The sequence below is a fragment of the Hippopotamus amphibius genome, chromosome 17 (genome assembly GCF_030028045.1).
Source record: "Hippopotamus amphibius kiboko isolate mHipAmp2 chromosome 17, mHipAmp2.hap2, whole genome shotgun sequence".
In the NCBI taxonomy this organism is placed as follows: Eukaryota; Metazoa; Chordata; class Mammalia; order Artiodactyla; family Hippopotamidae; genus Hippopotamus; species Hippopotamus amphibius.
The window spans coordinates 63,605,041-63,618,468 of NC_080202.1; the positions used below are offsets into that span (position 1 = coordinate 63,605,041).

The 13,428-nt window shown below is 36.3% G+C and overlaps 1 protein-coding gene across 32 annotated transcripts in view; it reads right to left on the bottom strand.

The window, feature by feature from the left end:
• Positions 1 to 13,428, bottom strand: part of CEP112 (centrosomal protein 112) — a 406,171-nt gene that overhangs the window by 339,573 nt on the left and 53,170 nt on the right. For 29 of the 32 annotated variants that reach the window (XM_057713720.1, XM_057713717.1, XM_057713710.1 and 26 more), the window contains 2 exons: positions 12,816 to 12,863; positions 12,477 to 12,554 (listed from right to left, as the gene is read on the bottom strand). The exons of 2 other annotated variants lie outside the window; for them this stretch is intronic. In XM_057713720.1, the coding sequence (XP_057569703.1) occupies positions 12,477 to 12,554; positions 12,816 to 12,863 (126 nt within the window). Of the gene's footprint in view, positions 1 to 12,476; positions 12,555 to 12,811; positions 12,864 to 13,428 lie in introns of all 32 variants that reach the window. One more of the 32 variants, XM_057713732.1, reaches the window with a different exon arrangement.

The following is a 13,428-nucleotide window of genomic DNA, read 5'->3' on the forward strand; positions in this document are numbered from 1 at the left end:
AGAAATGATGTGGGCAGATTTGATGGACATTTGTTTAGAAGTGGCTTTCTCTCCACTCTCTTTCTGAAGGGTCATGCTTCAAACCTACAGTGTTGGTGAGCAGCTGAGCCCTCAGACGCAGAGACTGAGGCTGTGTGCTGAGGAAGGCGACGTTCCCCGCCAGCCTGGGTCCCTGATGACATCATAGAGCCGTGCACTCCCCATGTGCCCTGCACTGCTGTGTGAGAGCTAAATAAAATCTCTTCTTTAAATGCTATGCCTTGGGGCTTCCCTGGTGGCACAGTGGTTAAGAACCTGCCTGACAATGCAGGGGATTCAGGTTCGATCCCTGAGCCAGGAAGATTCCACATGCCGTGGAGCAGCTAAGCCCGTGCACCACAACTATTGAGCCTGTGCTCTAGAGCCCGTGAGCCAAAACTACCGAAGCCCATGCGCCTAGAGCCCACGCTCCACAACAAGAGAAGCCACCACAATGAGAAGCCCACACACCGAAACGAAGAATAGCCCCCACTCGCCACAACTAGAGAAAGCCCATGTGCAGTAACGAAGACCTAACACAACCAATAAATAAATAAATAAATAAATAAATTTATTTTTAAAAATAAATAAATACCATTAGCAATATATAATGTTTATTATGAATGTTTCACACAAAAATACATTTTTTTCTACACCTTGCTTTTCTCTCTGAACAAAATCTCATAGAAATCCCTCTATAAACACTTACCATAGCTTTTATTCATTCTTTTAAATAGCTACCAACTATTCCTTAATGAGGAGAAAACAAAATTTGATCAACCATTCTCCTTAATATATTCTCCCTCTCCAAACAACACTGCAAAACATTCTCATATATGCGTCCCACACACATGAATTTTGATTTCTACAGGGTGGATTCTCAAAAGACATGCCAGTGATTCAACGGTGGCTATATCTTAACAGGTAGAGGCAAATTCACATTTCCATGAGAAGAGGAGATATCTCACTACTACTCTGAAAACTGCTGTGTGTTACCCCTTTTCACATGTTTTTGGGCCTTATGAACCTGGCCGTCTATGAAATGCCCGTTCACAATTTTAATCGACGCTTCTGTCTGGCAGTCAGTAAAACCTGGTATGCTGTATACATTAACACACAGTCTGTCTCAAATATTTTCCCCAAATCGATTATTTTTCTATTGATCTTGTTTGTTGTATTTTTTTTACCTTACAAAGTCTTTATTTCACTTGACTCAAATATTTCTATCATTTCTTCTATACATGCTGGGTTTGGATAGGTTTTTAGGTTAGAAAGATCTTCTGATGTCAAGGATTTTGCTGTTCTGAAACATTTTTGTCTGGGCATTTATGGGTTAAGTTTTAGGTACATCCAGAATTTGTTTTTGTTTATTTTTGTTTTTAGAGGAGAGGACCCAATTTTACTTTCTTCCAAGTAAATGAAAGTTTATACCAGCATCATTTATTAAATAAAAGTCTTTTCTCAATGTACTGACAATGAACTTTGTTGTCACATTTTTATTTTTACGGGGACTTGATTTTTTCTTAAATTGTTCTTTTTGGTTTTAACTGTGTCAGGACTGCCTCATAAAAGCAGTTGAGAAGTATTCCTTGCTACTCTACCATCTCAAAGAATCTGAGTAATATTGGAATATAGTTCTTCCTTAAATATTTCCTTACAGAAATAAGTAATTATAAAGTGAAGTATTTTAATACCCTTTTTGAATAACTGTAGATATTCTTTCTAAGTAAAACAACACTCATAAGTGCTAGGTTTTTTAAGTTACTTGCATTACAGAATCTGAAACTTTTCATACTGTCACACTAAGTTCTATTGGTTTATCCTGAACTTGGAATGGCTCTTTTACCCATGCATGATTTTATAACATCATCCATTACTCATTTGGAAAACATCAGTTCAATGAGTTATAGAGATTTCCAAATATTTAAAATTTCATTACATAATATCAAAACTTCACACTGGTTAATATCACCACCCATCTCATCCAAAAAGTCTTAGTATTGGAAAGTTTTCAGGCTCACAGTGACTGATACAAGGTTGCCAAAATTCTAATTTGTATTAAAGGTCAAATTTTATCACTAGCAGCAAATATGGTCAGTTGCTTTGCTTAAAGTGACAGGCTCAATTTGTTCATTTTTGAGAAAATGTCTGCCAATACTCGTCTGAATAACCATATTTTGTTCGTCATTCTTTAAAATAAAAATGATTTTCCACAAAACAGCAGCTATTCAATTCATAACTGAAAAACAGCACACAAAGGTTTTGCCTCTGGTACTCTGATGTGCACTTGGATATGCACCATAAGTTCTTTATACATAGTTCCATTTCTTCACTCAGCTATCCAGAAGATGCATGTTTGAGGTACAAGTTTAAATAAAATTAATAATTTTCTACTTGCGTCATCGAGGACATTCTTAAGTAAGATTGGTAATCTTTTCCCTGTGGGCCTGTGGCAGTGAAGAATATGCTTACCAGCACAATTTGGTGCCACTGCCTTGATGTGGGTTAGGATACAGTTTTACCCAGCATTGTGCTGGCAACATCAATACAAATGTCAATACAGTAAAAAAGTAAATGACATTTAAAAATCGTTACAAAAATAATTTTGACCTCACAGACATGAAAGAGTCTTGGGGACCACAGGGTTCATGGCCCACACTCTGAGAACCACTGCCCTAGAAAAACTCTTGTACGGATGTGTCAGGAAACACAAAACACGTACAAGATTGTTCACAGGGTTATTGTTTGTAAAAGTCAAAAATTAGAATAGATTCCTTGACAAAATGGCAAGAAATTGTGGCAGGTTCACTGACTAGAAAGTAATGCAAATAAAGTCAACTATAGGTAAATGATGTAATGAGGATAAATGTCACCCACATACTATTGAGCAAAAAAATATGTAAAGTTTACTTCCATTTAAATGAAGTTCAAAATCCACTAAAGCAAAAATATTTTCCTTTTTAGGAACACAGGCATTGGTGGTAAAGTCAACTTTAAAAGCACAGGAGGGAAATGACCAGAGAAGTCAGGATGGTGGTTACTGCCAGGGGAGGCGGACGAGGTGGTACTGGGAAGAGTCAGACCGCAGGCTGCTGGCATCTTGAAAATGATCTCAGCCCTGCCTGCACGCGCTTCACGGTGGTTCTCCTTTGTATAATTATTTTCTGTAGTTTGTAAGACTGCGTGTATCAAATGCTATATTCATAAGAAATGTTTTAAAATATAAATTCTCTCATTTATTATGTCAATGACTGTAGATTTCATCATCTTGGATTTATTTAAATTCTACATTTAACTAGTAGATTTGCAAAAGGAAAAAATGCCTTATGGGCATTACGTGTAAGAAAGAAGCAATATTCCTTTTTAGGCAATGAGTGGGAACATTCAGTGTGGGTGAAGGTGAAGTTCAAAGGAAATACTCTATTTTATTTCACAAAAAGAGCCCTTCCCACCATCTGTTCTCTGAAAACTGATCTCCCCTCCTTGTGTTGTCCCTTCTTTCATTTTCATTGACAACGGTTTTCCAAATGTCTTAATCTGTGTCAGAAATCTTTTTTTTTATGTTTTATTGTTTATAATTTATTTATTTATTTATTTATTTATTTATTTTTTTTTTTTGGGGGGGGGTACACCAGGTTCAATCATCTGTTTTTATACACATATCCCCCTATTCCCTCCCTTCCTTGACTCCCCCTCCTCGAGTCCCCACCACCCTCCCTGCCCCAGTCCTCTAAGGCATCTTCCATCCTCGAGTTGGACTCCCTTTGTTATACAACAACTTCCCACTGACTATTTTACAGTTGGTAGTATATATATGTCTGTGCTACTCTCTCGCTTCGTCTGAGCTTCCCCTTCACCCCCCGCCCCCTCCCATACCTCGAGTTCTCCAGTCCATTCTCTGTATCTGCATCCTTATTCTTGTCACTGAGTTCATCAGTACCATTTTTAGATTCCGTATATGTGAGTTAGCATACAATATTTGTCCTTCTCTTTCTGACTTACTTCACTATGTATGACAGATTGTAGTTCTATCCACCTCATGAAATATAGCTCCATCTCATCCCTTCTTATAGCTGAGTAATATTCCATTGTATATATATGCCACATCTTCTGTATCCATTCATTTGTTGATGGGCATTTAGGTTGCTTCCATGTCCTGGCTATTGTAAATAGTGCTGCAATAAACAGTATGGTACAAGTTTCTTTGGGGATTATGGTTTTCTTTGGATATATGCCCAGAAGTGGGATTACTGGATCATATGGTAGTTCTATTTGTAGTTTTTTAAGGAACCTCCAAATTGTTTTCCATAGTGGCTGTACCAACTTACATTCCCACCAACAGTGCAGGAGAGTTCCCTTTTCTCCACACCCTCTCCAACATTTGTGGTTTCCAGACTTTGGGATGATGGCCATTCTGATTGGTGTGAGGTGATACCTCATTGTGGCTTTGACTTGCATTTCTCTGATGATTAGTGATGTTGAGCATCTTGTCATGTGTGTGTTGGCCATCTGTATGTCTTCTTTGGAGAAATGTCTATTTAGGTCTTCTGCCCATTGGTGGATTGGGTTATTTGCTTTTTTGGTGTTAAGCTGCATGAGCTGCTTGTATATTTTGGAGGTTAATCCTTTGTCCGTTGTTTCGTAGGCAATTATTTTTTCCCATTCTGAGGGTTGCCTTTTAGTCTTGTTTATGGTTTCTTTTGCTGTGCAAAAGCTTTTAAGTTTCATGAGGTCCCATTCGTTTATTCTTGATTTTATTTCCCTGATTCTAGGAGGTGGGTCAAAAAGGATCTTGCTTTGATGGATGTCATAGAGTGTTCTGCCTATGTTTTCCTCTAGGAGTTTTATAGTGTCTGGCCTTACATGTAGGTCTTTAATCCATTTGGAGTTTATTTTTGTGTATGGTGTTAGGAAGTGTTCTAATTTCATTCTTTTACATGTTGCTGTCCAATTTTCCCAGCACCACTTAGTGAAGAGGCTGTCTTTTTTCCATTGTATACTCGTGCCTCCTTTGTCAAAGATAAGGTGCCCATATGTGTTTGGGCTTACTTCTGAGTTCTCTATTCTATTCCATTGATCTTCCTTTCTGTTTTTGTGCCAGTACCATACTGTCTTGATCACTATGGCCTTGTAGTATAGCTTGAAGTCAGGAAGCCTGATTCCACCAATTCCATTTTTCCTTCTCAAGATTGCTTTGGCTATTCGGGGTCTTTTGCATTTCCATACAAATCGTAAGATTTCTTGCTCTAGTTCTGTGAAAAATGCCATTGGTAATTTGATCGGGATTGCACTGAATCTGTAAATTGCTTTGGGTAGTACAGACATTTTCACGATGTTGATTCTTCCAATCCAGGAATATTGTATGTCCCTCCATCTGTTTGTGTCGTCTTTGATTTCTTTCATCAATGTCTTAAAGTTTTCTGCATACAGATCTTTTGCCTCCTTAGGCAGGTTTATTCCTAGGTAACTGATTCTTTTTGTTGCAATGGTGAATGGGAGAGTTTCCTTAATTTCTCTTTCTGCTCTTCCGTTGTTAGTGTATAGGAATGCAAGAGATTTCTGTGCATTAATTTCGTATCCTGCTACTTTACTAAACTCATCAATTAGTGCTAGCAGTTTTCTGGTAGAGTCTTTAGGGTTTTCTATATATAATATCATGTCATCTGCAAAGAGTGACAATTTTACTTCTTCTTTTCCAATTTGGATTCCTTTGATTTCTTTTTCTTCTCTGATTGCTGTGGCTAAAACTTCCAAAACTATGTTGAATAATAGTGGTGAGAGTGGACACCCTTGTCTTGTTCCTGTTCTTAGAGGGAATTCTTCCAGTTTTTCCCCATTTAGAACGATGTTGGCTTTTGGTTTTTCATATATGGCTTTTATTATGTTGAGGTAATTTCCTTCTATGCCCATTTTCTGGAGAGCTTTTATCATAAATGGATGTTGAACTTTGTCAAAAGCTTTTTCTGCATCTATTGAAATGATCATATGGTTTTTATCCTTCAATTTGTTGATATGATGTATCACGTTGATTGATTTGCGTATATTGAAGAATCCTTGCATCCAGAAATCTTTTTTTAAGAATACTGAAAAAAAAAAAAAAAAAGAACCCCACTGCTTGCCGGTGCTCAAGGTCACACAAGCCTGTGACATGGATATCACAGGGAGTGTGTTAGCAATTACAAAGGCCAAGAAGTCCAAGTACGTCTGTGAGTGACAGGCTAAGGTTAAAATACAGGACCAGTCAGCGAACCTGTCTTCCCACAATTTCAAATAAATTGAAAAAAAAAAAAACTTCAAATCTTAAAATATTTTATAGGTGTGTGTTTACCAGTCAAAAGAAAATTACTACAGTTCTTCAACTCTAATAAAATAATATTGTAAATATTACTCACTTGACATCTAAGATATTTTTCACACAATCATGAACTTAAAATGGAAGTTGTGTTTTATGAAGTTTGACTTCCAAAAGCTAATTAAATATTTTAGGATTCTCTAAAGCATCAACAATATTAAATCATTTATTAAACACAAACTCTGTAATCTATATAGAATTTCATACCACTCAATCCTCTCCACACTTACCACAGCCTTTAACTTAAGCATTTCAACCTCCTAAATTTTGACTTTATAACATTAAGAATTGACTAACCATATGGGGATATGTGTATAAAAACAGATGATTGAACTTGGTGTACCCCCAAAAAAATAATAAATAAATAAATGAAAAAGAAAAAAAAAAAAGAATTGACTTACCTACATTGTCATCACTACTTATAGTAAAACCCTGTGAAATGGGTCTGAGATTTAAATACAAAATATATACATATACTTAAAAAGAGACAAAAATATGAATTAATTTTTTTCATAATCTTGGAATAAGAAAGTCTTTTCTACACAATACAAAAATCAGAAGCCATAGAGAAAAGACTGATAGATACAACTACTGAAAAGAAAACTTCCAAACATTAAAAAAAAAATAGAAATAAGTCAAAAGACATACAGAGAAAAATACTTGTAAGACATGTGACAAAGAAAAGACCGGAATTGCATGACACGTGAGTCGCTCTGTGGGATCACATGAAGGCAAGCAATTTAACACATGCGTGGGGAGGCGAGGAAAGACAGCTCGCAGGAGCCAGACTAAAAAGACAATGAGCAGACAACAATATGTTCATTCTCACTTATAATAAAAGCGGTGTAAATATCAAAACAACAAGGCGGTATTTTTCATCTCGTAGGTAATAAAAATGTTTATAATTCAGTGTTGATGAAATGGGAAAACAGACATTCTCATGTGCTATTGGTGCAAGTACAAATAGACCTAACCTTTTTTTAATAGTTTATTAAGATACACATAATTCACATACTATAACATTCATCCACTTAAAGAATACAACTCAGTGTCCTTTAATATAGCAGAGAACTATGCAACATCACCACAGTCTAATTTAGGATATTTTCATCACTCCAAAAAAAGAGCTCTCACAGCCATTGATGGTCACTCCCCGCTCTCACCCACACCTTCAGCCCAAGGCAGACATGGCCTCATTTTAAGGGCAACCTGTCAATGTCAATCAAAGATCTGAACGTGAGACCCTGTTACTGGGCAACACAATTTCGAGATTTATTGTCTAAGAATAAACATGCAATACATACAAATATACACAGGGATATTCTCGAAACACTTTGCTGTAGCAAAATGCTCTACATAACCTCTATCCCTCAACAGGAATCTATATTAATAAAATGTGGTCCATCAGTAAAAGAAAATACAATGCAACTGTTTAAAAGGATGAAGCCATACTACTGATATAAAAAATCATCAGAATATATGTTCGAATTTAAAAAGCAAAACGAAACAGTATCTAGGGTATGCTCTAGGATCTTATTTGTATTTTAAAAATGAGATATTCCTACAAACTTTCAAAGAGAATACAAATTAAATTTTTAGCAATGATTACCTTGAGAGAAAAGATTGGGTGTTGAGAAAATGAAGATTACTATTGAATTTAATATTTAATTTTAAAATAAACTTAACTCACTTGAAACCATGCTATTTCTTATTTTTAAAATGCCATGCAGCAACAACAAAAGCATTTGTAGATGAGAACACGCACAAGACACATCAGGGTTGTCTGATGTAGACATGCAAGAGCCGGCCGAATTTCAAAACAGAAACGCACGTACCCTCACGCTCACAAGTAAATGTCTAACAGAAGCAACTGAACCAAGGACACATAAAAGCATCCTTCTCAAGAACAACTATGCACATCACAGCACGACCAGGCATTTCCGTTTACAGAAAAACCCAAGTTAGAAAACAGACGAAAGTATTAAAGCAGCACGATTGGTATTTTCTTTTTTGTTAATTCTTTTCTGTCAGATGGAGTTTTTTATTTAACCATCTATTCATTGCACCATTCTAGAAAGAATTTGAGACAGTTACACAAATACTGAGTTACACAAATATGATAAGATTAAAGTAGATAAACAAAAAAGTGAAAAGAATATGAAATAGTGAGAGACCACTAAGGACAAAGATTTAGGACAGCACACAAAAGTCCATGTCATAAAATATTACAGTTGCTGCAAATATGCTCTGGAAGCCCTGATCTTTCTAGTGACCAGAACAGGGGAAACACCATGGTCTCTAACAGCTGTGTTATGTTTAGCATAGAGATACACACGTAATTCAGGAAAATCAATGTTTTTCCTAGAGTCTGAATATCTTTCCTTTAATGATTAGTATTTTCTATTTCAAAAATGAAAATATTAAAAAAACTGTGTCCTGAAACTGAAAAAAACTTTAAAAAAAATACATGCTCTGTATTAAAAATGTAATTAGTATTTTTACAGCTACAAAGGCAATCTAAACGGCCACTTTCCTCTGCCCTCAAACGGCCCCTAATGACCTTCATCTTTTTACATTCATTCCCATTTCTGCATACAACACATTCTTTACTTCTACCTTATAATCACGCACAACGTTCCTGAGACTTTCAAAGTATTAATTTTTATTTTAGAAGTTACAATTGTTTATAATACTAAACTTACAAAAATCCATCATTTCAATTTACCATATAAGACATAATTCATTACCCCATCGAAATAGTCAGAATGCATATAAAGAAGACATGTAAGGATATTCTTCCCAGAATTATTTACATCACTGAAAATTCAATCTCAATACCCAACTATAAGGATAGGTTAAATTAACTGGGGATAATTCTATAATATAAATTATAATACAGCCATTAAAATAAACGCTTAGAAACAATATTTAGTAGCATAAGATACTCAAGTTATACAAAACAATATAGATATCATCTCAATTTTCTAAAGAAAAATAACACATTTACAGAAAGAAAAGAAAAGACTAAAAGACAACGCAATGATATTTTACCAGTGTTTTTATTTCTATCTGTTGGTTTTATAGGTGATTTTATTTCCTTCTTTATGTATGTCTCTATTTTCCAGAATTTCTTTAATAAAAATCCACAAATTATTTTATAAACACAAATACTACTTTAAAAGAAAGATGAGGGCTTCCTAGGTGGAGCAGTGGTTAAGAATCCGCCTGCCAATGCAGGGGTCAAGTGTTCGATCCCAGCTCCAGGAAGATCCCACATGCAGCGGAGCAACTAAGCCCGTGTGCTAAAAAAAAAAAAAAAAAAAGAGTCCGAAAAAAAAAAAAAGAAAGAAAGATGAAATTAAGATAGTTCTCACACTGGGGCAACTCTGCATATACTTTTAAATATTTTAGGATGGGGAAAAAAATGATCAAAAAATTTCATCAAAAAAAGTCAGAAACGACTATGTAACTACACAAAGGGTTATTTTAGCCAAAATATACACTGGATATATTTTAAGATATGGTGTAAATTGATGTTTACATGCAAACTTCTCAATGATGCCACAAATATTTTCACAGTATGCCAAAATGAAAAACAAAAACACAAGGACGCGGAAAAAAGTAAAGCCACATACATCTAAAATGAATCTCTGATGCAACACACGGTAGCTGTCAGTGTTTCCTCTCTCAACACATATGTGAGGAGCCTTGGTATGCTTACCCCTGACCCAAGATGTCATCATAAAACATAAGGACATTATTTCACAAAAGACCAAAAACTGAAAAAATTAAAAAAGACAACAGGCCTTTTCAATTATTTTAATTATTCTATGGTAAGCAGTCTCAACAGTCAAAGGAAAAGGAAAAACAGCTGGTAATGACTTAGAATGACGTGTGAAAATAATTAATGACAATTTTTTCAAAAGAGAAGAATTTCAAAACAAGAGTTCCAAAGAAGGTGCATCTGAATGTAAGTATTACCCTCAAAGGGGCTCTTTAGAATGTAATTTCTTTTTTATTTCAACAGCTTTTTCAATAACACTAGCCGTGCACTGAGAAACAAACCCTGCCTGCCTTCCACTGGAGCCGTAAGAGGACGGACTGTCACGGAGAGCAGCAGCAGTCACTCCACCAGAGTGAAATTTAAAAGAGGGGGTGGGAAGAATTAGGAGGTTGGGATTGATATATATACACTGTTGATACTATGTCTAAAACAGATAACTAATGAGAACCTGTATATAGCACAGGGAACTCTACTCAGTGCTCTGTGGTGACCTGGGAAGGAAATCTAAAAAAGAGTGGATATATGTATATGTATAACTGATTCACTTTGCTGTATGGTATAAACTAACACAAACTGTAAAGTAACTATACTCAATATCAATTAATAAGAAAACATAAATTTAAAAAATTTTTAATTAAAATTTTCTTTTCTTAAAAAAGAAATTATAAGAAAAAGTGGCCCTTCCTCCTCCATTATCAACAAAAATAAACATATATGTTCATGATATTGTACAGAATATCTAAGAAAAAAATCAGCGTCAGGACTTCCCTGGTGGCACAGTGGTTAAGAATCTGCCTGCCAATGCAGGGGACACGGGTTCAGTCCCTCATCCCAGCCAGGAAGATCCCACATGCCTCGGAGCAACTAAGCCCGTGCGCCACAACTACTGAGCCTGCATGCTGCAGTTTCTGAAGCCTAAGCCCCTAGAGCTGGTGCTCCACAACAAGAGAAGCCACCACAATGAGAAACCCGCACACTGCAAGGAAGAGTAGCCCCCACCCACCACAACTAGAAAAAGCTTGTGCGCAGCAACAAAGACCCAATACGGCCAAAAATAAATAATAAACAAATAAATAAAAGTATAAAAAAAAAGTGTCTTTTGTGATACTGTATAAATAGGGTGGTGAGAAAACTCTATCATGTTGATAATACCCAAATTGAATTAAATTTCAGAAGTTCTTAGAAGGCTCTCATTAAAATGAAAGATAAAATTATTGAAATAAGTTAATTACAAACATTAATGTAAGTCCAATAACATTTTTCACTTTTGCCCATTTAAGTAGTGCATTACCATTTACAAGTTACATACATTCTCTTTTGACTTGGTAACAACCCTGTTTAAACAAAGACTAAACTAATATTCTCTTTTGACTTGGTAACAACCCTGTTTAAACAAAGACTAAACTAATATTCTTGACTTCCCTGGGTCATACAACTAGAAAATGGTTAAGGCAGGTTAAGGGCATCAATTTTCAGGTTCCTAATCTAATAGTCTTTCATCATACCACACAGATGACCAGTGTTTCATTGGTGTCATAAGCAAAAATAAAATAATAACGATGATTTTTAAATATCCAAGAATAAAATTTTTAAAAGAAAATAATAAAGCAAATTAACCTCTGTTTAATGACTACTACCGATACACGTGGAATGCATAGGTACCCAAAGACTACAAAATCTCCTTACTAACCCTGTAAAGCAAACATCTCCCAGTTAGGTGAAGAAACAGACTCAGAGAGAATAAGTATCTACCCATTTTCACACAGCGGATAAAGAGGATTTATATCCACATATCCTTGATTCCATAGCCTTTGCTCTTAACCAATAAACACCCTGCCTCTCTAATAATTCTATTTGCAAATGATCAAAGAAAGACAGTATATTGTGTCCTATATCAGCTATAGCATAGCTGAATTTATCAGGTCAATTTAAAATACTAGAAACAGAAAAATAGTAAAACTAGAAAGATACATTACAAAGAAGTTGAGATAAAGAGAGGATGAAGGGATTCACTGAGGTCAAAGACCTGCTTCTAAAACCTGCCATGCCCCCCCACCCCAGGGCCTGATAATCAGGAAGTGACAGTCAGGAGAGAGCCCTCAGCGCAGTCTGTCCACAGGCCTGGAGCCCGGACACACAACGGAAGACAGGCATCACAAAGTGGCAGGAGCCCTGCCCCACCTGCACCGGTATCTTACATTTGTGCGAGCAACCTCTTCCTACTGTGAGTCGTTATTGTAACTAGGACCTGAAAACCCACAGTACACAAAACACAAAAATCGTGTTAATAAATTGGATGCATCAGAACTATCTCGATCCTACCTCCTTCTCATGCATTCGAGAGAGTAACGGATCATCCTGGAGACTGCTGGATTTTCTCAGGCTGAACTTGGGAGTCATCTGTTGAATGAGGAAGAGTGATTCGATACTTTTTCAGGCCTGGTTTATCCAAAAGTAAACTCGAAATTGCCTACTAAAGTTCATGCCAAAATAATACCAACACTGGAGAAAAAAAGTCATTTATTCACTTCCAAGTGATAGGGTTAGCAGGACTGTCATGCTTCACACTGTGGACTTGCATTATTTTCTCCAAATACATTAATGATTGTTTTCTTTTAAAATACCTGACCATAGGAAAAGTTGAATGCAATTCTCACCTACCAAAGTAACTGGGATAGGCTTCTGTCTCAGATACCGAGGATTTTCTATCTGAAAATTTTAAAATAAAATAAAGACATTAATGTTTGAGTTTTAATTCAAACATAACAAAAGTGTTTTCCATATGTCTGAATATTCAGTATGTTCCTTGGAATGGGTATTGCATGATGTGTTTTTTAGTGGACCACTAGCAAATAAAATACCAACATAAAGTGTAAGCTCCTTCACAGACATAAATGTACCTGCACGACCCCTAACAGCAGCCTCGCCCACGTCCCCTCACCTCACATTTCCCCCCCCAGGACCCTGAATGACCTGCATCACCAGGACGTGGGAGGTCTTCCTGTGCCTCTCTGCCTCCATCGACCCCTCCGACCCCTATAAGCATGCACCTAGCATCCTTCAAGTCTCCATTTAATCACTACACACCCAGGCAGATGTGGTACATGAATTCTTAACTGTACCACCATAACAGCAACTGGAATACAAAGTTCCGTTGGGACTCCTATATCTACCTTCCTATGCCCCCTCTCACACCCTATATTCCAAGGACACCAAACAACTTGCTTTACCTTGAAAGCACTACACTTTCTCTCACATCTAAGTCTTTGCAACC